Source organism: Loxodonta africana, chromosome 7, assembly GCF_030014295.1.
Source record: "Loxodonta africana isolate mLoxAfr1 chromosome 7, mLoxAfr1.hap2, whole genome shotgun sequence".
Taxonomy (NCBI): domain Eukaryota; kingdom Metazoa; phylum Chordata; class Mammalia; order Proboscidea; family Elephantidae; genus Loxodonta; species Loxodonta africana.
In genome coordinates, this window is record NC_087348.1 from 28,746,309 (window position 1) to 28,773,791 (window position 27,483).

Consider the following 27,483-nt stretch of genomic DNA (forward strand, 5'->3'; position numbering starts at 1 on the left):
AGAAGTAAACTGATATCAACTTATCAGTATTCCTACTCTTCTCTTTATAAGCCTCATTAAGCCTAACTTCTTTGAGTCACTTACTTTTGCTAGAATCAAAATGACCTCTTTGTGGGCATATAGGATAACTCCTCAGAATAAACCTTAGGTTCAAATTTTGATGAGTTTTGATTATTTTCAAGAGTAGTCAAACATTTAACAATTTGTGCCACCCAGCGACTCCATGGTAGCAGCAGTCAAAAAATCAGCGATGCATTGTGTTGGGCAAATCAGTCACAAAATACTATTTTAAAGTATTAAAAGGAAAGATGTCACTCTGGTGGCTAAGGTGTGCCTGACCCAAGCCTGGTATTTTCAATTGCCTAATACCATGAGGAAACCCTGGTGGCGAGGTGGTTAAGAGCTGCACTGCTAACCAAATTGTTGGTAGTTGAATCCACCAAGCACTCCTTGGAAACCCTAAGGAGAATTTCTACTCTGTCCTATAGGGTCACTATGAGTGAGACTCAATGGCAATGGGTTTTTTTTTTTTTTTGGTAATATGTATGAGGAAATGGAATAATGAAAAATGAAGACAGAAGAATGTTGATAAGTTTGAATTGTGGTGTTGGTGAAGACTATAATATTCAATGGACTGCAAACAAAACAATTTTAGAAGAAATACAACCAACAAGAATGCTCCTTAGGAGTGAGGATCGGGAAACTTTTTCTTGCTTACTTTGGACAATTTATCAGGAAAGATCAATCACTAGAGAAAGACATCAAGTTTGACAGAGTGTCGGTGTAAACGCATGAAACACTCAATGAGGTGGATTGACACAATAGCCACAATATTGGTACCAAGTATACTAATGATGACAAAAAAAGTTTCATTCTTTTGTACATAAGGTCTTAATGAGTTGGAGTTGACTAGCCGCCAACTAAAAACAACTATCTATGTATCTATCTATGTATCTACCTGTCTTAGTTATCTAGTGCTGGCATGCCAGAAATACCACAAGTGGACGGCTTTAACAAAGAGAAATTTTTTCTCTCATAGTCTAGTAGGTTACAAGTCCACATTCAGGGTGTCAGCTCCAGGGGAAAGCTTTCTCTTTCTCTCTTTGTTGATTCTGGAGGGAAGTTCTTATCCACAATCTACCCCTGGTCAATGGAGATTCTCAGGAGCAGGGAACTCTGGTCCAAAGGATGTGCTCTGTTCAGGTGCTACTTTCTTTGTATGAAGTCCCCAACTCTCTGCTTGCTTCCCTTTCCTTTTACCTCTTGAGAGATGAAAGGTGGTGCAGTCCACACCCCAGGGAAACTCCCTCACCTTGAATTAGGAAGGTGACCTGAGAAAGGGTGGTGTTACAATCCCACACTAATGCTCCTAACATAAAATTACAATCACAAAATGGAGGACAACCACACAATACTGGGAATCGTGACCTAACCAAGTTGACACATATCTTATGGGGGACATAATTCAATCCATGACTCTATCTATCCATCTACTTATGCATTTATCATCTATCAATCTGTCTATACATACATACATATATGAATGTTTATATAATTTTGTATATTATAAAATATGTTAAATAAAAGTCATGCCTAAGGAAAAAAAAAAATCCCTGACAATATAAAGTGTCAAAGTGTTACCTTTAATTTGCAATATTTGGAATAATATGTTTTGAGTTATGGTTATCTGCGTTTTCTAAAATGTCTAAAATGTGGATTCATTATTTTTATTTATAGGTATTGTCTTAGTCATTTAGTGCTGCTTATAGCAGAAATACCACAAGTTGATGGCTTTAACAAAAAGAAATTTATTCTCTTGCAGTTTGGTAGGCTACAAGCCCAGATTCGGGTGTTAGCTTCAGGGGAAGGCTTTCTCTGTCAGCTATGGAGGAAGGTCCTCACCATCAGTCCAGTCTTCCCTTGGTCTGGGACCTTCTCCACACAGGAACACTGGATCCAAAGGACGTGCCCAGCTCCTGGCACTGCATTCTTGGTGGCATGAAGTCCCCACTCTCTGCTTGCTTCCCTTTCCTTTTATCTCTTATAAAAAGCCCAATGTGTCTGTCAGTTTGTTGTACTGTGGGGGCTTGCTTGTTGCTGTGATGCTGAAAGCTATCCCACCAGTTTTCAGATACCAGGAGGGTCACCCATGGAGCTGAGCTTCCAGACTAAGAAAGATTGGGAAGAAGGACCCAGGAGTCTATTTCTGAAAAGAATTATCCAGTGAAAACCTTATGAATAGCAGCAGAACATTGTCTGATATAGTACCAGAAAATGAGCATCACAAGTTGAAAGGCACTCAAAAGACGACCAGGGAAGAGTTGCCTCCTCAAAGTAGAATCAACCTTAATGACATGGATAGATTAAAGCTTTTGGGACCTTCATTTGCTGATGTGGCATGATTCTAAATGAGAAGAAACAGATGTAAACATCCATTAATAATCAGAACCTGGAAGGTACAAAGTATAAATCTAGGAAAATTGGAAATCATCAAAAATGAAATGGAACGCATAAACATCAATATCCTAGGCATTAGTGAGCTGAAATGGATTGGTATTTGCCATTTTAAATTGGACAAACACATAGTCCGCTATGCCAGGAATGACAACTTGAAGAGGAATGGTGTTGCATTCATCATCAAAAAGAACATTTCAAGATGTATCCTGAAGTACAATGCTGTCGGTGATAGGATAATATCCATACTCTTACAAGGAAGACTACTTAATATGACTATTATTCAAATTTATGCACCAACCACTAAGGCCAAAGGTGAAGAAATTGAAGATTTTTGTCAGCTTCTGCAGTCTGAAATTAATCAAACATGCAATAAGGATGCATTGATAATTACTGGTGATTGGAAAACGAAAGTTGGAAACAAAGAAGAAGGAATGGTAGTTGGAAAATATGGCCTTGGTAATAGAAACAATACTGGAGATCAGAGATCCAATGATAGAATTTTGCAAGACCAATAATTTCTTCATTGCAAATACCTTCCTTCTCTCACCAACATAAACAGCAACTATACACATGTACCTCGCCAGATGGAATACAGAGGAATCAAATCGACTACATCTGTGGAAAGAGACAACGGAAAATCTCAATATCATCAGTAAGAACAAGACCAGGGGCTGACTGTGGAACAGACCATCAATTTCTCATATGCAAGTTCAAGCTGAAACTGAAGAAAATCAGAGCAAGTTCACAAGAGCCAAAATATGACCTTGAGTATATCCCACCTGAATTCAGACATCATCTCAAGAACAGATTTGGCACATCTAAAACTAATGACTAAAGACTAGACAAGTTGTGGAATGACATTAAGGACATCATAAACAAAGAAAGCAAAAGGACATTGAAAAGTCAGGAAAGAAAGAAAAGACCAAGATGGATGTCAGAGGAGACTCTGAAACTTGCTCTTAAATGTTGAGCATCTAAAGCAAAAGGAAGAAATGATGAAGTAAAAGAACTGAACAGAAGATTTCAAAGGGCAGCTCTAGAAGACAAGCAAAGTATTGCAATGACATCTGCAAACAGCTGGAGATAGAAAACCAAAAGGGAAGAACATGTGAGGTGTTTCTCAAGCTGAAAGAATTGAAGAAAAAATTCAAGTCTCAAGTTGCAATAGTGAAGGATTCTATGGGGAAAATATTAAATGACACAGGAAGCATCAAAAGAAGATTTAAGGAATACACAGAGTCATTATACCAAAAAGAATTAGTCAACAAGGAACCATTTCAAGAGGTAGCATATGATCAGGAACTGATGGTACTGAAGGATGAAACCCAAGCTGCCCTGAAAGCATTAGTGAAAAACAAGCCTCCAGGAATTGACAGAATATCAGTTGAGATGTTTCAACAAATGGATGCAGGGCTGGAAGTGATGACTCCTCTATGCCAAGAAATTTGGAAGGCAGCTATCTTGCCAACCAACAGGAAGAGATTTATATTTATGCCTATTCCCAAGAAAGGTGATCCAACTGAATGTGGAAATTATAGAACAATATCATTAATATCATAAGCAAGAAAAATTTTGCTGAAGATCATTCAAAAGCAGGTGCAGCAGTATATAGACAGGGAACTGCCAGAAATTCAGGTTCCATTCAGAAGAGGACATGGAACCGGGGATATCATTGCTGATGTCAGATGGATCCTGGCTAAAAGCAGAGAATACCAGAAGGATGTTTACCTGGGTTTTATTGACTATGCAAAGGCATTCTACTGTGTAGATCATAACAAATTATGGATAATATTGTGAAGAATGGATATTCCAGAACACTTAATTGTGCTCATGAGGAACCTGTACATAGATCAAGAGGCAGTTGTTCGGACAGAACAAGGGGATACTGACTGGTTTAAAGTCAGGAAAGGGGTGTGTGTCAGGGTTCTATCCTTTTGCCATACCTCTTCAATCTGTATGCTGAGCAAATAATCCGAGAAGGTTGACTATATGAAGAACAGGGCATCAGGATTGGAGGAAGACTCATTAACAACCTGCATTATGCAGATGACACCAACTTGCTTGCTGAAAGTGAAGAGGACCTGAAACACTTACTAATGAAGATCAAAGACCACAGCCTTCAGTACAGATTGCACCTCAACATAAAGAAAACAAAAACTCTCACAACTGGTCCAATAAGCCACATCATGATAAAAGGAGAAAAGATTGAAGTTGTCAAGAGTTTCATTTTACTTGGATCCACAATCAACAGCCATGGAAGCAGCAGTCAAGAAATCAAAAGAGTCATTGAATTGGGCAAATCTGCTGCAAGGACCTCTTCAAAATGTTGAGGAGCAAAGATGTCACCCTGAAGACTAAGGTGCACCTGACCCAAGCCATGGTATTTTCAATTGCCTCATATACATGTGAAAGCTGGACAATGAATAAGGAAAACCCAAAAAGAGCTGACACCTTTAAATTGTGCTGTTGATGAAGAATATTGAATGTACCATGGTTTGCCAAAAGAATGAACAAATCTGTCTTGGAAGAAGTACAGTCCCAATTCTCCTTAGAAGCAAGGATGGCGAGATCGTGTCTTACAAAATTTGGACATGTTGTCAGGAGGGATCAGTCCCTGGCGAAGGACATCATGCTTGGTAAAGTACAGGGTCAGCAGAAAAGAGGAAGACCCTTAATGAGATGGATTGACACAGTGGCTCCAACAATGGGCTCAAGCATAACAATGATGGTAAGGATGGCGCAGGACCACCCTGTGGTGCATAGAGTCCCTACAAGTCAGAACCTACTTGACGGCACCTAACAACAACAACAATAAGATCAAAGGTGGTACAGGCTACACCCCAGGGAAACTCCCTTTACATTGGTTCAGGGATGTAACCTGGTCAAGGGTGTTACATGTCACCCTAATCCTCTTTAGCCACAGGCAGAAGTTATGGTTTATGACAGATAGGAAAATCACAAAATGGAGGAGAACCACACAATACTGGGGATCATGGCTTAACTAAGTTGACACATATTTTTGAGGGACACAATTCAATCCATGACAGGTATTTATATTAAAACAAAATTTGAATCAAGCATTTTATTCAAAATTATCTCTGCAGGTGTGGAGAGAATCCATGAGAAGAAAGGAATTTCAAAACAAGAGTAGAATATTGGTATAAAAGCAAAGTGTGCCTGGCCAAGGAGAAGGTATCTAAAATGACAGAAATGAGGGATCCATGTGAACACTGTCAGACACTCTAAGGGAGTGATGATTTGCTACCACTTATTTCAAGACATGGAAGACATCTAGGAGAAAAAGAAAATCAAGCCTGCCAATCCTAAATAAAATTTGAGTGGGTAGAAGCACTGGATTGAACTAAACAAGAATTCCCTTTGTAGTAGTCTTGGTTTCCCTACATTCACAGTCTGAGGCAATACGAGCGGTTTATTTGGGAAATAGTCCCTACTGGTAGGAATGTGGGACAGGAAGAATAAAGCAGGGGAAGAGAGGCAATATGAAGACAAATCATATTGTTGGCCACGCCCTTGATGAATGATGTGTCTTCTGAGAGACCTTCCAGGAACCTTAGGAAACTCATCTCTGCCTGAGGACAAAGAAGGGGCATATTTTTCTGTCAGGTCCCATTGTCCTTACAGGTCAAGTGTGGCTCAGCAGGCTGTAACTTCCACATATTTCCAGATTGCCCTTCCCCAGATGTCCCGTGGGTGCCTGCGGCACCCCAAGCTGCAGTCAGATGAGCCCAAGGCCACCGGAGGAGTTTTTCGAGCAGAGGCGAGCAGGCAGAAAGGCTGTAGTTCGCACCTGCAAAGAACCGCTGGCCTTTGCCAGGACTGGAGTAAGATGTGAATGAGCGGCGGCGAGCACGCAGAAAGGCTGTAGTTCGCACCTGCAAAGAACCGCTGGCCTCTGCCACGACTGGAGTGAGATGTGGATGAGCAGCGGCAAGCAGGCAGAAAGACTGTAGTTCGCACCTGCAGAGAACCGCTGGCCTCTGCCAGGACTGGAGTAAGATGTGGAGCCATTTGGACTGGAAATAGTGCACAGGAAGCGCTCCAGCCACTTTTCAAACAACTTAAACCCGAACAAACAACTTATTATGGGACAAACCAAAATTCACATCCTGGGTCCGATGTCCCTGCCCTAACGTTGCTTTGGCGTTTTCCATTTTGCCTCTGCTCAGACCTCACCACCAACTGGTGCCTCAGAATTGGTCACAACGTAAAGCATTTGCTTCATGGCCTATCAACATCGAATGAATATGAACCATTGGTTTATGATCCAAATACACAAGATATAAAGATTTATTGACCTTGACATACCCGTGCGTTCAGAACTTGAGAAGAATGAAACCAATTTCAGCGGCACGTTTGCCCAACATTTCTTTTGGGAGATTTTTCTTCCCACAAAAAAAGTGAGACTGAAGAATGGGGTAATTTTATCTCAGTTAAGTCACTTTAAATTCCATGGAAAATTAAACACCAAACTTATATGTAATTTCCACCCCTGAGACCCGCAGCGGATACAACTTTTGGGTAGGAAAAAAAAAAAAAGAGCATTTTCGACATAGATGTTGGTGAACTTTTATTTCCTATTAGTTACAGAAATCTGGAGAGAATATTCCTGTCTTCAGGGAACAGTGAAGTACTACACCCAGGACCAACCAAGGCTGATTGGATGGTGAAAGTTATTAATGTGTAGCGTGGATAGCGTGGATGGTAAGCATTTATCCTGACTACAGTGTAAGTTCAGGATGCTGTCTTTGTCTCAGAGCTAAAAGAATTTATTTACGAGGAAATCCCTTGGTAAGTGAAAATTCAACCAACTAATAGTAAAAAAAACATTGCATCAAACAGAAGAAATTAAGTTTGCATATCTATACATGCACTTATATCTAGATAAGATAAATTACATTTTTTCTCTCAAAATATGCTGATTTTAATCCTTCTGAAATGTGATTTGCCCTCTTTTTTTACAAGCTTTTGCAAACATTTAAAAAATAACTTCCCACTATTTAAGTAAAATCCATTGAATGATTCCTGTCCTATCCCGGGGCAGATGTGAAAATAAAGCTTTTTTTTTTTTTTGTATAATATCGGGAAATTCATGAAGGAATAATGATCGTATTCGGTGCATATACAGGGCTTATTAATGGAGATATTGAAGAAGTTGATAGATTAATAAAGTGACTGACTTGCATTTTAGGTAAAGGAGAAAGGATAGCTATAGAGAAAAAGAGGCACGAGTCAAAGAAATTAAGGGATGCTCTAAAGTGGAAATTCATTGCTCCCTTTCTACTTTGCTACTAGTTGTGTGAGAAGCATACGGTAGGTAATTAATAACACGATGTTATGGGTTTAGACATTTTAGTATCAGAGTCTCCGGGGCACCAACGTGGGGTGCATTTAATGAGTTTTTTTTTTTTAGAGAGAATGGGTGAATTGTACAGAAAAAAGACAGGCTTGCTGGTTTTTTTTTTTTGCTAAGGTGCAGAATTATGACTAATAAGAGAATATAGCTTGGAATTTGTTGGCAAAATTTCATCTCTGCTCTCACTTTTTGGGTGAAAAAACATGGATTACAGGACGAACTAACATAAAAGTTCCTAGAATAATTCTGATAATAGAAGAAGTATCACAGTTACTTAGGCTTCAAATGTTATCCTATCTTTTTTATTGCTCTCCATAATGCTGTTTTTTTTTTTTTTTTTTGTATACTGGGTTTATAATGTTGTTAATATAGACTAAGCTTTTAATAGTGTCAGGGTTAGCACGAGTCAAACATGATACTTACCCTGGATGTAAACAACTAAATAATCAAGATAAATAATATTTTAATTAAATATTTATTAGTGTACTTACCAACTTCTCATTAAACAGTTAGTACACATATTAAAAAAAAAAAATTTTTTTTTTTTTTTACACGTATTGTTTAAGACATTGCTTGCCAACCCCACAACTTGTCAACACTCTCCCTTCTCAACCTTGAGTTCCCTGTTACCAGCTCTCATGTCCCCTCCTACATTCTAGTACTTGCCCCTGGGCTACTGTGCCCTTTCAGCCTTGTTTTCTTTTACGGACTATCTAACCTTTGGCTGAAGATTGAATCTCAGGAGGGACTTCGTTACTGAACTAAAAGGGTGTATGAAATATTTTTTTTAAATGATTTAAAAATGCACAATAAATGGTATACCAAAATTTAAATAAAGATAGGATTTGAACCCACAATAGCACACTTGGTCCTGGTCCTTCTTCAACCTATCAAGATGACAAGCTACTCCAGGAAAAGAAATGCATTCTCTGTAAGCTCACATTTGCATCTCATCCATAGGCTGACTGTAAATCTTGATTTTTGCCTTGAGCTATTGTAACTATTACTATCACTCCAATTCACTTTCCAAATAACCTGATCAGAACGGTAAGTTATATGGTAAACCTACCAGTACAGGGTTTAGAATTAATGACTTTAAATATAGTATAGGATAGCTGCATGAATAACTTCTTATTACTATACTCACTCTGATTCACACCATGCTTAGTGAATATTTCTGATGCTAACTTGTCACTTTTTTCCAGTTATACTCTCTGAGAATTCACTGCATCAGACCATGGAAAATATCAATAATGTCACTGAATTCATACTTTTGGGACTTTCCCAGAACAAGACAATTAAAAGTTTGTGCTTTCTAATATTCTTATTTTGTTACATAGCTATTTGGATGGGAAACTTGCTCATAATCATTTCCATCAGTTGCAGTCAGCTAATAGGTCAACCCATGTATTTCTTTCTTAATTACCTTGCTTTCTCAGACCTGTGTTATACCTCAACGGTGACGCCCAAGCTTCTCACTGACTTACTGAAAGAAAGGAACAGAATTTCTTATGCTAGCTGCGTGGCACAGCTTTTTGCTATGCACTTCTTTGGGGGGAATGAAATCTTCATCCTTACAATCATGGCCTATGATCGCTATGTGGCCATCTGCAAACCCCTGCACTACATGGTCATCATGAGCAGGAGGAGGTGTTATGTATTGGTCTTTGCTTGCTGGACTGGGGCATTTCTGCATTCCTTTGCGCAGTCCCTCCTCACTATCAACCTACCCTTCTGTGGCCCCAATGAGATAGACCACTACTTCTGCGATGTCTATCCTTTGCTGAAACTGGCCTGCACTGACACATACAGTGTCGGGATCCTGGTTGTTGCCAATTCAGGCATGATGGGTTTGGTGAATTTTGTTGTCTTGATGCTGTCTTACTTCTTGATTTTGTGTACCATCAGGGTTTACCCTGCCAAAAGCCGCAGCAAAGCTCTTTCCACTTGTAGTTCCCACATAACAGTTGTGGTTCTCTTCTTTGTGCCTATCCTGTACATTTATATTAGACCAGCTGCAACTTCTCCAGAAGATAAAGTGTTTGCTCTTTTCTACACCATCATTGCTCCCATGTTCAACCCTCTGATCTACACTTTGAGAAACATGGAGATGAAGAATGCCATGAGGAAAGTGTGGTGCCACAATCCACTCTTTACCGGAAGGCAAATGGAATGAAAGGTGCATATACTCCGCACTGCACACCCTATTCAAGTTAGTTTGCCCCATCTTAAGTTTATTAAAGCAGGAACTGACCATAAGAAACATAAGCATAGCCACTGACATCAGTTCATTAATATTATAATTTACCTTGAACTACTTTCTTGTTTCTTTATTGATCTGTGTCTCTTATTTAAATTGTTCCTCATAATTTGAGTTCAACTTTTAAACTTTTCTTTGGTATTTTTTTCTTTGGGTTTTGTTCATAGGTTGCTAGTCAGAGCCCACATTTCTAACCTTTCTCTGCTTTGGTTCCAGTGAATATCCAAAATTACGTATGCTCCATTGGTACCTTCCAACCCAGGTTTAAACGGCCCATATGGTCTATTGGCCCAGGGGTTAAGTGCTCAGCTGGTAACCAAAGGTCAGTTTTTCGATTCCACTAGCCCCTCCGTGGGAGGAAGATATGATAGTCTACTTTTGTGAAGATTACAGCCTTGAAAACTTATAAGGCTATTTGATTGTGGCCTGTAAGGTCACTAAGAGTAGAATTCTACTTGACGGCATTTTGTTTGGTTGTGGATGTATTGTCTACTATTCTCTTTGCATACCCCATCAAAAAGGGAGCATTGGGAATTTAGAACCACTTTTTTCACTTAGTTCCTGATTTCCTACAGTCATTGAAAAAATGCTAAAACCAGAAATATATATATATTTATGTAGTGTTTAAACAATCAAATACCATTTATGTAAGAAATAATAACTATACAGAAAATTCAAAAGTATTTTTCCTTAATAATAGTGATGAAAGTAAGTATTGTGCTTACAAAGGAAACTTCTTAACCTTGTTTTATTATTGTTGTAATTATTACTAGTATCTGTAAATGAACTTTTGGAAAATGATATTTAAATAAAGATTTTAACGTAAATATTTTACTTGAATTTCCTTTGAACTCTAAAAATATTTTTATAATCTAAGAACTACAAGCATAACAATTTTGCCACTTATCGTCATACATGTTTAAGTAACCTTATAAATGTAACATCATAATAACTTATTTCAGTCAGCACAAGGTATTTATGAAAATATTTTTCTCCTAAAGAAAAGCTACAGAAAGTCTAGTTTTGAAATGATGACTTAATTATCTACTTTATTTTACTGATGAGTTAACAGAAACTCAGAGGATTAGAACTTTTCCGAACATCAAACTAAAAACTCTAGAGGCAGTTAAGTAGTCAAGTAAAGAAAAAACAACAAAAACAAAAAAGAAACAAACAAAAACAAAAAAGAAACAAACAAAAAGCCCATCTTATATTTCTGTATGAGAAAGTGTAGCTCACAGATCCACATTACCGAATGTGCTCTATATATTTTGTCAATATTATTCTACAATTTTTTTCAGCTTGAATTTAGATAAATGAAAATATTTTACTTAAAACTTTTTATTTATCTGCCTTGAGCATTGTGCTGTTTTCAGATCTATCTATATGGGATGAAACTGACACCAACTTGCAATATTAGCTAGGAAACTTAGGGGGCAGTGAGTTTATATTAACAGAGGAGCAACAACTCAGAAAAGGAGAGAGAGGATGGTTGTACTACACGAAGAAGGCAATCAGTGTCACTGAACTGTACATGTAGAAATTGCTGAATTGGTATATGCTCTGCTGTGTATATCCTCAATAACAACAAAAATACTATAAGCTATATAAAATACTTTGCTTAAAAATATTACGTATTTTGATAAGTTTCCAGTGCACTGTCCTCATTAATCATATAGATTGAAAGTCAAACCAGCCAGGGTAGCAGCATCCATGGCATATCAAGCAGGACAATGGAGGCAATTTTTAGGCATATTGAACTTGTGAGAAAGAAGTGTGAATCTTGGGAACATTAGTAGGCAAGAGAAAAAGGGGAAACGATTTAGATGGCATGGGGAATTATGTTCTACACAACATCCCACCCAATGCTGTACTATGCATGTGAGATGTTTTTCCGCTCTTTGCGAATTTCAGCTGTCAGTAACCTCTGATAGATTAAGTATCTTGCAGGCTGGATAGTTGAAGCACATCTTAACTATTTACTAGCTTTGTGACCATGAATAATTGATATTATTTGTAAGATGTGACTTTAATATAACAACATAACTGTATTATAAAAATCACCCAAACTAACAAAGAGACATATTTATAAAATGGGTACATATTTCTAGGTCCTGGGGTTATGTAGAGAGATCCTGGGGGACGGAGGATTCATTAGCCTATGATTTGCGAGACTTGAATTCCTTTTATTGCAACTATTCAATATTTTGCTTCCTATAAAATTACATAGTGATTAGTGTTATGAAAGCATGTAAAAGTGATTTAAGATGGAAGGCTTTAAAATAGATTTTTAAATGTATAAAGGGGTATACACTGTCAGGGCATTTTGCCATCCAGTTTTTCCAAAATCATCTAAAGAACCTTTAGAAAAAAAAGATAATTTCAGTAAGAAATTTTAACTTGATATGTCTGTGTGTGTGTGTCTGTGTGTCTGTGTGTGTGCGCATGATTTGAGTATTTTTAATGTAAGTTGTCCGCTTTTCTTGTAAGAAGACACCTTATGAATAACAGCCCTATCATATATGCAGATTCTGTTATAATACCAGGAAAAGAATATGTAAATAAACCTAAATCACTCCAAAAGCCTTGGGCCAGTACTATGTTTCCTGTTTCTTCAGTGTCTGGGCTGGCTGACTTGGCCGTTGGCTGATTGGACCGTGGGAGAAGCCTTTCTTGCCCACAGTCACAGGTATGAAGCCAGCGTGTACAGAAGTAGAAAAATCAGTGAAGTGGAATGAATGACAACATTGTGGTGATTTTTAATGTCCAAGTGTGTTACTAAAATATATGGATGATTACATTAGTGTATGAGAATCAGAGTTATGCAAAAAAAAAATTCATATCTTAATTCGATACATAATTATTGAGTTTCTAATATATGTAATAAAGTTTGCTTGTTACTAGGAAAAGAGCAGTGAAATAAACATGACATGACCCCTACCTTCATGGAATTTAAAATCTAGTAAAGAATAAAACTAGGGAAGCAAGTCAGGAAAGGAACTGAAAGAGGAACTTCAGTGATGGCAAGCTGTAGATCAAGGCTTGGCTTTTTTTACATGGTCTGGAGTTATCATGAGATGATAATTCATGTGAGTCTTATTTTGCCCTTCAAATCATTTGCTTTCTTTCCACAAACATCTGATTGCAACACACTTGCCTTATAGCATTTTCATCTCCATGTTTCTAAGTATGTAGACAAGAGGGTTGAGCATGGGGACGATAATTGTGTAAAAAAATGTAAACACATTATCTTCTGGAGAGGTTGTTGCAGGTCTTATAATTACAAATGACAGATGCAAAAAAGCCGGATTGCAACAGTGATGTGGGAACTGCAAGTGGAAAGTGCTTTGCAGTGGCTCTCTGCAGAGTGTGCTCTCAAATTATACATTATCATAACATAGGAGGCCATCAAAAATAGGAAGATCACTAGTCCCATTAGACCAGAATTGGCAATGACTAAGAAAACAATTTTATCTGCTCAGTGCAGGCCTGTTTCAACAAAGGGTAGACATCATAGAAATAGTTATCTAATTCACTGAGACCACAGAAAGGTCAAGCAATTGTTAAGAAGAAATAGACTAAGGAAATGCAGAAGCCCCCCAGCACACATGACACTAGGAGAACTGAGTTCATCTTTGCCTGTTCTCATGATGGCATAGTGCAGTGGTGTGCAGATGGCGATGGACCAGTCATAGGCCATTCCTGTGAGGATGGAAGCCTCACATAGTACCTGTGAAAAAACACATGGTAAAAAGTTGTGTCATGAAGTTTTTATAGGAAATGATCTTCCTTCCTGTCAGTAAATTGGTCAGTAGTTTGGGTGTCACAGTGGAGGTGTAGAAAAGGTCTGAGAGAGCAAGGCAACTAAGGAAGAAGTACATGGGCTGGTTAGTTAGTCGGCTGCTTGAGATCGAAATCATAATAACCAGATTTCCCCACCATGTAGAAAGGTAACATAGTGCTACCAGGGCTCCTTAGCCTGAAATTGTCATTATTATTAGGGAGCTAGAAATATAGGTGGGAGTTTATACATGATGAATCATTCATTGGTCTACTAGGAAGGTGATATGAAAAGGAAGAATTGCCAAGAAGGAAATAAAGCCTCTTCTGTGGCTTTGGAAGTGGAGAAAATTGGAGATTCATACAATTATTTAGTGACATTTTTTGGTTAGAATATCAGAAAGCATTGAACTAGCAGGGATATTAATTTTCTATCAATAAATGCAAACTGATTGGCTTTTTCTGAGTTCTCCAATAACCTTAGTTTCTGCAGAGGCTAAATTTCATTTTTGAGACATAATATCTTGTTTTATTGTCAGGGGAAGGATACGGGGGAAATAATTCAGATTTTTTTTTTCCTGTGCACATGATTAAAATAATGGTTTTATGTTCTTTCAAATTAAGATGCCGTTACTTTAGCAGCTGTACAAACTGTATTTTAATTATTATTAAAAAAAAAAATAGACATTTTATTTATAGGTGAGGAAATATTTATACATTAAAATTGGAGGTGTGCTAAGAACACTTCCTTCTCAATGGCTTGCCTATTTAAAAAAAATAGCTAATTCTAAATCATAAAATTTCACCACAGAAATAAATTCATTTGTTTTGTTAAATTTGTTTTTAAACCTCTTGACTTGCTGGAGTCAAAAAGGCTCTGTAAAGAGTGAAAGCCTTGAAGCAGCTTAGATGCTTCTACCACAAACCCCTTTTTGAATGTCCTATCACTCTTTGTTATACACAAAAAACATTTCTGCTGGCATAGGTGTTTTGATTTGTATGCTTGCTCACAAGTTTTAGTTCAGACATTAAACAGACTTTGCTGAAGAGACAAATTAAACATTTAGGGTTTTGTACGTTTTGCTCTGCATGACCTAATTTTGAACAGTGGTTTCTTTTTTTCTTTCTCTCTCCCTGCCCTTTGTTTTCTATAAAAACACCCAGCTTGCTTTTGTTCAGAGAAGTACCTCCTAGTTCTCGCTGGGAGGTATACTTCCATCCATGGATTTTTTCTGAAACCAGATAAACTGTATAAAATGACCTTGTAAAAAAAAATATATATATAAATACATATATTTATTTAACAGTTTATGGTTCCATTTTCAGTGCAATGGAGTTTTTAATTTGGAGGAAAACATAGTTAATCTATAAATAGAGAGGTAAGAATGGGATTTAAAATTAAATTGATAAGAAAATAGAGCTACAAAATTAGGACAGAATATGTATTATAAATTTTAAGGAAAGGGGTAAAAAGCTGATGTTGTATTCTAAGGCCTAAAATTATACAGCTAATTGGATGATGTGGTCATCAATTTTATGTTATGTTTCCAAATTATCAGAAGCTTTGGTCAACACCAACTGCAATGGCTAAGTTTTCATAAATTGTTCCTGTTAATTTAATGTAATATTTACTGATTGATGTGGAGATTCAAAATGCCTTTATCTATTCTATATGTGTATTTTGACAAAAATCCATTCTATTTAGAATGAAGGGATTTGACTAGTGGATCTCAAAGTTCACTTCCTAGTCAAAATGAATTTAGGATTATGCAATTTTATTTTCTATATGGCAGTAAATTTTATTGTGCTGTGCTATTGACAATTGTTAGAATATTAATTTAGTAACAGTAACATTTAGATAATAAATTCAAACATTAATGCTTCCATAGTTTATAAAATAATGGTCATTCGTCGATTTGTTTGAGCTTCACAACCATTTTTGGCAAAGTCTGAGCAGGTTACCCCATTTTATAAATAAGGTAAATTCAGGGAGATAAAATGAGTAGTATCCAAATTCGCACACTGTGGTATAACTCAGTAATTTTGTCCAGGTCCCAATTATTTGCCTACCCATAAACATTTCCCCGTAAACTATCCATGAACTTTCTCTCTGTTTTAGTCAGTATTAGGATTCTTTAGAGTTTTATGGCAAATCGATAAATTGTTACAAAAATATGGAAACAGAAATGCACTTCCAATTTCAGAAACTGTGAGAAAATTCACTTGAAAAATAGGATATGCTGAGTCAAGAGGCAAAAAAAAAAAAAAAAAAGTAAAACTGTCTTCTGCTCCACTTTTTAACTATCACTTTATTTTGTTGTTAAGTATATAATTTTAATTGAACTGCCTGTAGAAATAGGAGCTCCTGGGCGGCAGAAACCTCCTTGTGTTGGACTACTAGCCCAAAAGTTCTGAACCACCCAGTAGAGCCTTGGATCCCTGGTGGGGCAAAGGTTAAGTGTTCAGCTGCTAACCTAATGGTTGGAGGGAGATTCAAACCCTTCAGAGTCACCACAGGAGAAAAGACCTGACGAACTACTCCTGTAAAGATTACAGCCTAGAAAACCCTATGGAGCAATTCTATTCTGTCCTACATGGTCACTATGTGTTGGAATTGACTTGTGGTCACAAAACCACGACAGAAGTGCCTCAGGAGACAAACCTGACAATCTGTTTCTGAAAGGTCACAGCCTCGAAGACCCAATGGAGCAGTTCTACTCTGCACATACGGGGTCAAAATGAGTAGGTGTGGGCTCCAGAGCAACTAACAACAGTAGCAACAGCCTGTAGAAAGAAAGAAATTTCGGTTTTAAAATCTCAGCGTTTTACCCTCACAAATCGCTGTGAAAATGTCAAACGAGCAATCAAAAAAATAGCCAAACCAATCATATGCACCCCTTACAGAGAGCTTTTATCGTATACTTTTTAAATATGTATTTATCATCAAGTAAATTTTTCATTTTATTTTACAATAAAATAATTTTAAGGTAGCATACATTCCACGGTGAGGCATTGGTGGTTCAGTGGTAGAATCCTTGCCTTTCATGCTGAAGATTTGATTTGAGTTTCAACCTGTGCATCTCAGCACAGCTACCAGCTTTCTCTCAGGGGAGGCTTGAGTGTTGCTATGATGGCTAACAGGTTTCAGCTGAGCTTCCAGGCTAAGACAGATTAGAAAGAAAAGCCTGGCTGTCTACTTCCAAAAATTACCAACGAAAATTCTACGAATCACAATGGAACTGACACCCCAACAAATCGTAAGGATGTCGCACGACTGGGCAGAGTTTTGTTCCATTGTTCATGGGGTCACCAGGAGTCAATCCTGAGTAACACCCACAATATTTTCAACTAGTGAGCACTGCTAAAACTTTGAATTTGCTTCTACATTATTAAACAAAAACTTGCATCTTTAACAAATTTTGAGTTAGTAAGAATTCAGAGCTACATCTTTTCTAAAACTTAGATGTATGTTCCACTGGACTTTAAAAACGATTAGTGCCTAGTATTTTTTTTTAATATGATTGAATGAATGCATTCATTCATATGAATATCAATATTTAACATGATGTCCTGAAATATTTAAGGAAATCATCATGAGACTAACCAGAAAAAATACTCTTATTAAATAAAGATTTTCAGTTTCTGAAACATGGCCATCAGTTCAATTAAACATACTTTGTATAATATGTGTTGTATCATCAATATTATACAAAAACATTTCTTACAATGACTTATAAATTATGTCTTTTCAGATGACTGCTATTTATTTTAACTGCATTAGATCAAGGAAAATAGGAATAAGGTCACTGTTTACTCTGTTGGGCCTTACCCAAAACAAGAACTTTGAATTCTCTGCTTTGTATTACTCTTATTTTGTTACATTGCTATTTGGATGGGAAACTTGCCCCTAATGATTTTTATCACATGCAGTCAGCTAATTGACCAACCCATGTATTTCTTCTTTAATTACCTCTCTCTCTCCAACCTTTGCTACACATCCACAGTGACACCCAAACTGATGACTGACTTTCTAGCAAAAAGGAAGACCATTTGTATAATAATTGCATGGCACAACTTTTTATCATTCACTTCCTCGGAGGCATCGAGATCTTCATCCTCACAGGGATGGCCTATGACCACTACGTGGCCATCTGTAAGCCCTTGCACTACACTGTCATCATGACCAGGCAGAGGTGTAACACAATCGTCATAGCTTGTTGTACTGGGGGATTTATATGCTCTGCCAGTCAATTTCTTCTCACTACCTTCTTACCCTTCTGTGGCCCCAATGAGGTAGATCACTACTTCTGTGATGTGTATCCTTTGCTGAAACTGGCTTGCACCAATACACACAAAATTGGTTTACTGGTAATTGTCAACTCAGATCTGATTTCATTGGTGACGTTTATGATTTTGATGATGTCTTATGTTCCCATATCATATACCACCAGGGTGTACCCTGCCAAAAGCTGTACCAAGCATCTTTCAACTTGTAGGCCTAACATTAACAGTTGTAGTCCTCTTCTTTGTGCCTGTTCCCTTCATTTAACTTAGACCAAGTAGAATATTTCCAGAAGATAAAGTGCTTTCTATTTTCTACACCATCCTTGCTCCCATGTTCAACCCTCTGATCTACTCACTGAGAAATGCAGAGATGAAGAATGCCATAAAGAAGATGTGGTACTTTCCATTATTTTTGGAAGGAAAGTAGTTTGCGTGAAGGGCATTTTAAATTTCACTTTTAAGATCAACACTGAGCCTTAAAATTGATGTAGAATGGTAACAAAATGTATATGAGATTATGTGAAAGACAACCACAGGTCAGAGCTCAATATATTTAGCATTTGCCCAAATCTCTTGCTTTTAGGAAAATTTTGATATACACTTTGCATTCATTTTTACTCTATTCTCCTCAGATATCTGCTTCAGGTTCTCCATACTTTGACACTATAATGCAGTCTCTTCTCCCCGTCTCTTGATTTGTAATCTCATTCTAGTGAACCTCTCTTTATAGGAACAGGAAGCCACCTCGCAGAGGAGAGAGATAGTTTTATACTTCCTGTCCCAGCATCAAAGAGCAGAAGATAGGAGGGTGGATTTTCTAGTTCAGGCAAATAGGTAAATTAGTGAAACATTTAACACCTTTAGATACTCAGTTTTCATAAACAAGGTTGAAAGCACTTAAAAAAGAATATATAAAAAAGCAGCAACATGTTTCTGCTTTCACTGGACAAGATGCTTCTGCCTACCTATTTTCATCCTCTCCCCAACAATGGAATATACCATATCCCAAAAACATGTCTGGACAATGTTAATTTCAACGTTAGTGGTATTCAGGCTCTAATACCTCTGAATAATCTGTAATATAAAGATAAGATAGTAAAATCCATTATATATAAAAAAACTTATTGAAAATAAAATAAAAATAACAGGAAAGAAAAGAAAAATAATATATAAATATATAATAACTAAATATAAAATATATACTCCCTGATGACATAATGGTTAAGTGCTATGGCTACTAAACAAAAGGTCAGCAGTTTGAATCCACCAGTCGCTCCTTGAAACTCTATGGGGCAGTTGTACTCTGTCCTATAGGGCCGCTGTAAGTTGGAATCGACTGGACGGCAATGAGTTTGGTTTTGGTAAATATAAAATATAAATAAATAAATTTATAACTGCACAACAATGTGAATATACTAAATATCACTGATTTGTATGTTTTAATACGGTTCATTTTAGGTTAAATTTCAGCTCAATAAATAAAAATGCAAAAGCTTAAAAATCCCAGCACCTCACCTGTCCCTTGCACTTCATCTTTTAACACAGGTTAAGGTTGCCCTGTTCAGGCTCCCGCATGTGTGATTCAGGTTTGAGGGGATTTAAGGACTGTAGAGACACCGTTGACCAATGGACATTGGACAGTGGGACATTCTCTCCTCCTCCTTCAAGTGGAATGTCTGAGATAAAATAGCTTTCTGGGAAGATAATCCGGTGGGTGGAAGAAACATTTTCTTTTGATGCCAAACCGTGAAGAGTAGAAAATTCACATTCTCATCTTACCTGTCTTATTTCCATTTTACCTCATGCCTGACTTTTAGCTAATAAGATTTTGCTTAGTCTCTGTTTCTTAGGAAACCCAAGTTAAGATATTTGGTTTCATAAAAAGCCCTAGAAAGCAGAGCCTCATGAACAAACTTTACATTTGAATTTTATTGAAGTCTGAGAGTATGGGGACCCCACTACTGTTAGGAAGTGACGATCACAATCATTTATAAATATATAGAAAAAGGTTGGAAGGAAATGTACCAGAATGTACCAGATAACAGGATTATACATATGTTATGTATATATTCATGAATGTGAGAAAACAAAAATCTGCACAAGTATATCTATAAACAACATAATAATAAATGAAGAATTTGAACTTGTCGGTGATTTCATTCTACTTACTTGACAAATCAATATACGTGGAAGCCAAAACCAAAACCCAAACTTGTTGCCCTTGAGTCATTTCTTACTCTTGGGGGCCCCTACTGTTGCAGAATAGAATTACACTCCACAGGATTTTCAAGGCTGTGACCTTTCAAAGTCAGATCACTGGGCCTTTCTTCCAAGGTTTCTCTGTGCGAGTTCAAAAGGGCAACATTTCCATTAGTAGTATTGAAGAGGAAAATTAATAACAGGAATCTTACTTTGATTTTAAGCTTTTTCTTATCCACAAAATCAAACATCAACCATAAAAATCCTGCCAGAAACTGCTCTAGAGCAATGTATATTTGTCTTAAGCTGCTAGAAAAGAATAGTCAACAAACCATTACCTCTTAATATAAATTTCAAAATCTCTTGCCTGCAGGTGGATGAAGGCAAAAATATTAGCAGACAGGCAGGAATAAACTGATAGCAGTTGATCTCAGTAAAGGGGGTGGGGGGTAGGCTTCAATCAATCATGTTAAGATTAGTCAATGATTAATCTTCTGCATGTCTCCCTCCTGTTCTCTTTATAAGCTCCACGGTAGCTAGCTTCTTGGAGCCATTTGCTTCTTCTGGAATCCATACAGCCTACAGCTATGAATACAGAATAATTGCTCAGAATAAATATTATGTTCATATTTTGGTGAGTTTTGATTATTTTTCACAGTAGTCAAATGTTTAACCATTTGTGCCACCCAGGAGCTCCATGGAAGCAGCATTCAAAAAACCACTTATGTACTGTATTGAGCATACCAGTCACAAAAACCAAACCTATTGCCATCCAGTAGATTCTGACTCATAAAAACCCTACAGGAGAGAGCAGTACTGTCCCACAGTTTCCAAAGAACTGCTGGTGGATTAAAACTGCCGTCCTTCTGTTAGCAGCCAAGCTCTTAACCACTGTGCAACAAGGGCCTTTTAAAAAAGTATTAAAAAGCAAAGATGTCACTCTGATGACCAAGGTGTACCTGACCCACCCTTGGTATTTTCAAGTGCTTTTCATATACATGAGAAAGCTTGACAATGAAAAAATAAGACAGGAGACATGTTGATGAGTTTGAATTGTGTTGGTGAAGACTACTGAATATACCATGGACTGCAAACGAATCAGTCTTAGGAGAAATACAACTAGAATGCTCCTTACAAGTGAAAATGAAAAAACTTTGTTTATTACTTTGGATGCTTTACCAATAAAGACAAAGCACTGAAAAAGAACATCGAGTTTGATAAAGTGCCAATGAAATCGAGGGAAAAACCTCAATAAGATGGACTGACACATAGCCACAACATTGGGCTCATACATACTAAAGATCATCAAGGATCATTTCATTTCGTTATGCAAAAGGTTGTCATGAGTTGAAGTCAACTGGCACCAACTAATAACAACTATGGACATATGTAACTTTGTATATTATAAAGTATGTTAAAATTAAAATCCAAGTTAAGAAAAAAATTCCCTGAAATATAAATTGTCAAAAATGTTACCTTCAATTTGGAATATTTTAGGTAACATGTTTTCCTCTATAAATATCTGAATTTTCTAAAATGTCTACAATGTGTATTATTTTTATTGAAAGGTATTTATATTAAAACAAAATTTGAATAAACTGCATTTTTTTAATTGTCACTGCAGGTGTACAGAATCCATGGGAAGAAATGAATTTAAAAAAAAAGAGTAGACTGTTAGTATAAAGGCAAAGTGTGCCTGGCCAAGAAGAGGGCATCTAAAATGATAGACAATGAGAGATCCGTGTGACCTCAGCCAGAAACTCCAAGGGAGGTAAGATGGGGAGTTGATTAAAAAAAACAAACCCCTTGCTGTTGAATTGATTCTGACTAGTCGCTATGAGGAGTTGATTTACTACCACTTAATTCAAGGCACAGAAGACATCTAGGAGAAAAAGGTGATCAACTCTGTCAATTCTAAACAAAAATTGAGTGGACTGAGAGGGTGGGCTAAACCAAAAAGAAAATTTTTTTTAAAGTGGATTTGGTTTCCCTACAATCAGAGCCTGAGGCAATACTTACCTACAAGTGGTTTATTTGGGAAATGATCCCAGGTGGCAGAAATATGGGACATATGGAATAAAGGAGGGAAGGAAAGAGGGCCAAAATGAAGATGAATCATACCGTCGGCCATGCTGTAGGTGACAGACATCTCTTCTGAGAGACCTTCGGAAACCTTATGAAACTTATCTCAGAATGTCTGCCTGAGGACAAAGAGGGGACACATTTATGTATCAGATCCCATTGTCCTTACAGGTCAAGTGTGCCTCATCAGGCTGTAACTTCCACATACTTCCGGATTGTTCTTCCACAGATGTCCTGTGGGTGCCTGCAGTATCCCAAGCTGCTGTCAGATAAGCCCAAGGACATCAGCAGGAGTTTCTTGATCAGGGGTGAGCAAGCAGAAGGGCTGTAAGTTTGCACCTACATGGAACTGGTTGCCACTGCAGGGCCTGGAGCAAAATGTGGCCATTTGGACTTGAAATAACACACAGGAAGTAGTCCACTCACTTTTCAAACAACTTATTGTGGGGTAAACCAAAATTCAAATCCTGGGTCCAATTTCCCTGCCCTAAGTTTTCTTTGGCATTCTATTTTGTCTCTGCTCAGACCTTACACCCCACTGGTTCCTCAGAATTATTTACAACATAAAGCACTTGCTTTATGGCCTATCAATACCGAATGAATATGGAACATTGGATTGTGATCAAAATCCACATGGTATAAGGAATTATTAACCATGACATACCTATGTGCTCAGAACTTGAGAAGCATAAAACCAGTTTCAGTGGCACATCTGGCTGCCATTTCCTTTGGGATATCTCTCCTCCCACAAAAAAAAAAAGTGAAAACAAGGAATGAGATAACTTTATCTCAGTTATTTCACTTCAAATTCCATGGAAAATTAAACAACAAACTTATATGTAATTTCCACCTCCGAGACCACAGAGGATACAACTTTTGGATAGAAAAAAAAAAAAAGGATTTTCAATATAAATGTTGGTGATGATGTTTATTTCCCATTATTATACAAATCTGGAGAGAATATTCCTGTCTTCAGGGAATACAGTGAAGTACTACACCCAGGACCAACCAAAGCTGATTGGATGGTGAAATTTATTAATGTTTAGTGTGGATAGCGTGGATGGTAAGCATTTATTCTGACTGCACTGTGAGCTCTGAACACTGCCTTTGACTCAGAGCTAAAATAATTTATTTATGAGCTAATCGCCTGGTAAGTGAAAATTCATTCAACCTATAGGGGATAAACATTGCATCAAACAGAAGAAATATACATACACATATAAGTATATCTAGATAACACCAATTTAATTTTTTCTCTATAAATATATTGATTTTAATCCTTTTAAAATGTGATTTGCTGTCTTTTTTACAAGTTTTATAAACATTCAAAAAATAACTTCTCATTATTTAAGTAAAATTTATTGAATGATTCCTGTCCTGTCTTGGGGCAGATGTCAAAATAAAGCTTTTTTTTTTTTGTATAATATTGAGAAATTCATGAAGGAAATAATGGTTGTATTCAGTGCATATAGGGGGATTATTAGAGGAGATACTGGAGTTGATAGATGAACGAAGTGAGTGGCTTGCATTTTGCATTTTAGGTAAACGAGGAAAGATAACTGTAGAGAAAAAGAGTCACAAGTCAAAGAAATTGAGGGACAAGCTAAAGTGGAGATTGATTGCTCCCTTCCTATTTTGCTACTACTTGTGTGAGAAGCATACGGTACGTAATTAATAGCATGATGTTATGGGTTTAGACATTTTATTGTCAGAGCCTCCTGGGCACCAATGTGGAATACGTTTAAGGAGTGCTAGAGAGAATAGGTGAATTGTACTGAAAAAAGAAGGGCTTGCTTCAGCGGAGAATTAGTACAAGTAAAAGGCGACAACTTGGAAGCTGTTGGGAAAAATTTATCTCTGCTTTGGCTTTTAGGGTGAAAAAACACGGATTGCAGGAAGAACTAACATGAAAGTTCCTAGAATAACTCCAAGAATAGAAGAACTATCATAGCCACTTAGGCTTCAAAGGCTATCATATCTTTTTTTATTGTCTTTCATAATGTAGTAAATAAAAATTAAGCTTTCAACACAGGGTCAGGCTTAGCATGAGTCGAAGGTGGTGCTTACCCTAGATGCAAACAATTTAATAATCAAGATAAATAATATTTTAATGATTCTTTCTTTTAATGAAGAGACTAGATTCTCATTAAACAGTATACATACTGTTTTACGACATTGTCTACCAACCCCACTACATGTCAACACTCTCTTCTCGACACTGAGTTCCCTTTTAGCAGCCAAGCTGTCCCCTCCTGCCTCCTAGTACTTGCCCCTTTAGTTTATTTTCTTTTAGGAGACTGTCTAACCCTGCACTACACTGTCATCATGAGCAGAAGGAAGTGTCATGTATTGATCTTTGCTTGCTGTACTGGGGCATTTCTGCATTCCTTAGTGCAGTGTCTCCTCACTATCAACTGACCTTCCTGTGGCCCCAGTGAGATAGATCACTACTTCTGTGATGTCTATCCTTTGCTGAAACTGGCCTGCACTGACACATATAGTGTTGGGACCCTGGTTGTCGCCAATTCAGGCATGATGGATTTGGTGAATTTTGTTGTCTTGATGCTGTCTTACTTCCTGATATAGTATACCACCAAGGTCTACCCTGCCAAAAGTCACAGCAAAGCTCTTTCCATGTGTAGTTACCACATAACAGTTGTGGTGTGTCTTCGTTACTGAGCTAAAAGGGTGTATGAAATATTTAAAAATGATGCAAAAATGCACAATAAGTGGAATATCAAAATTTTAAATAAAAACAGGATTTGAACCTAAAATAGCACACTTCACCCTGGCTCTTTTTCAACTTATCAAGAAGGCAAGCTGCTCCAGGACAAGAAACGCATCCTCTCTAAGCTCACTTTTGCATCCCATACATAGGGCGAGTGTAAATCTTAATTTATGTCTTGAACTATTATAACTATTGCTATCACTCCATTTCACTCTCTAAAGTAACCTGATTAGAATGGTAAGCTACAGGGTAAACCTGCAAGTACAGATTTAGAATGAATCAGTACAGGAAAGCTGATTGAATAACTTAATTTGTTACTACTGTACTCTGATTCACCCTATGCTTAGTGAATATTTCTGATGCTAACTTGTCACTTTTTTCCAGTTATACTCTCTGAGAATTCACTGCATCAGACCATGGAAAATATCAATAATGTCACTGAATTTTTACTTTTGGGACTTTCCCAGAATAAGAAAATTAAAAGCTTGTGCTTTCTATTATTCTTATTTTGTTACATAGCTATTTGGATGGGAAGCTTGCTCATTATCATTTCCATCACTTGCAGTCAGCTAATAGACCAACCCATGTATTTCTTTCTTAATCATCTTGCTCTCTCAGAGCTGTGTTATACCTCAACGGTGACGCCCAAGCTACTCACTGACTTACTGGAAGAAAGGAACAGAATTTCTTATACTAGCTGCATGGAACAGCTTTTTGCAGTGCACTTCTTTGGGGGAATTGAAATCTTCATCCTCACAGTGATGGCCTATGACCGCTATGTGGCCATCTGCAAACCCCTGCACTACACTGTCATCATGAGCAGGAGGAAGTGTTATGTATTGGTCTTTGCTTGCTGTACTGGGGCATTTCTGCATTCCTTTGTGCAGTCCCTCCTCACTATGAACTTACCTTTCTGTGGCCCCAATGAGATAGATCACTACTTCTGCGATGTCTATCCTTTGCTGAAACTGGCCTGCACTGACACATACAGTGTCGGGATCCTGGTTGTCGCCAATTCAGGCATGATGGGTTTGGTGAATTTTGTTGTCTTGATGCTGTCTTACTTCTTGATATTGTACACTGTCAGGGTCTACCCTGCCAAAAGCCGCAGTAAAGCTCTTTCCACTTGTAGTTCCCACATAACAGTTGTGGTTCTCTTCTTTGTGCCTATCATGTACATTTATATTAGACCAGCTGCAACTTTTCCAGAAGATAAAGTATTTGCTCTTTTCTACACCATCATTGCCCCCATGTTCAACCCTCTGATCTACACTTTGAGAAACTTGGAGATGAAGACTGCCATGAGGAAAGTGTGGTGCCAGAATCCACTTTTTACTGGAAGGGGAAAGGACTGAAAGGCATGTCTACTCCTCACTGCACACCCTATCCAAGTGAGTTTGCACCATCTTAAGTTTGTTAAAGTAGGAACTGACCCTGAGAGACATAAGCTTAGGCACCGACATCAATCCGTTCATTAATACTATAATTTACCTTGAACTACCTTCTTCTTTCTTTGCTAATCTGTTTCTTATTGACATTGTTCCTGCAAAATTGAGTTCAACATTTATTCCTTTCTTTGGTATTTTTTTCTTTGGATTTTGTCCATAGGTTGCTTTTCAGGGCCCACATTTCTAACCTCTCTTTACTTTGGTTCCAATGAATCTCCAAATTTACCTGTGCTCCATTGGTATCTTCCAACCCAGATTTAAAGGGCCCATATTGGCCCACTGGTTAAGCGTTCGGCTGCTAACCAAAGGTCAGTTTTTAGAACCCAGTGCCACTCCATTGGTGAAAGATGAGGCTGTCTACTTTTGTGAAGATTGCAGCCCTGGAAAACGTATAAGGCTATTCTACTCTGGCCAGTAGGGTCACTAAGAGTGGGTTTCTACACGACAGCACTGGTTTGGTTGTGGATATATTGCCTATTATTCTCTCTGCACTTCCCATCCAAAAAAGAGGATCAAAAATTTAGAACCACTTTTTTCACTTAGCTCATGATTTTCCAATTTGCTGAAGAAATGCTAAAAACAAAAATATACATATATATATTTATGTAGTGTTAAAACAATAAAATATTGTTTTTGTGAGAAATAATGGCTATGTAGAAAATTCAAAAGTGTTCTTACTAAATAATGATGAAAATAAGTATCTTGTTTGCAAAGGAAACTGCTTAACATTGTTTTCTTACTATTGTTATCATTACTAGCATCTGTAAATGAACCTTTGGAAAATGATATTTAAATAAAGATTTGAACATAAAAATATTTTATTTGAATTTCCTTCATACTTTAAAAATATTTTTATAATCTAAGAGCTACA

At 37.3% G+C, this 27,483-nt stretch overlaps 2 protein-coding genes and 1 pseudogene across 2 annotated transcripts; all 3 read left to right on the forward strand.

The window, feature by feature from the left end:
* The first annotated feature begins 9,062 nt into the window (after positions 1 to 9,062).
* LOC100673254 (olfactory receptor 4P4-like) lies at positions 9,063 to 10,048 on the forward strand. Its single transcript, XM_003422718.3, has one exon. The coding sequence runs from the start codon at positions 9,069 to 9,071 to the stop codon at positions 10,005 to 10,007; it is 939 nt and encodes a 312-aa protein (XP_003422766.2). The 5' UTR covers positions 9,063 to 9,068; the 3' UTR covers positions 10,008 to 10,048.
* Positions 10,049 to 17,333: 7,285 nt separating this feature from the next.
* Positions 17,334 to 19,084, forward strand: LOC111748915 (olfactory receptor 4P4-like; annotated as a pseudogene).
* A 5,869-nt stretch (positions 19,085 to 24,953) lies between these two features.
* Positions 24,954 to 26,853, forward strand: LOC100674120 (olfactory receptor 4P4-like). Its single transcript, XM_003422719.3, has one exon. It carries the CDS (start codon positions 25,524 to 25,526, stop codon positions 26,517 to 26,519), a length of 996 nt encoding a protein of 331 aa, XP_003422767.3. The 5' UTR covers positions 24,954 to 25,523; the 3' UTR covers positions 26,520 to 26,853.
* The last annotated feature ends 630 nt before the right edge of the window (positions 26,854 to 27,483 follow it).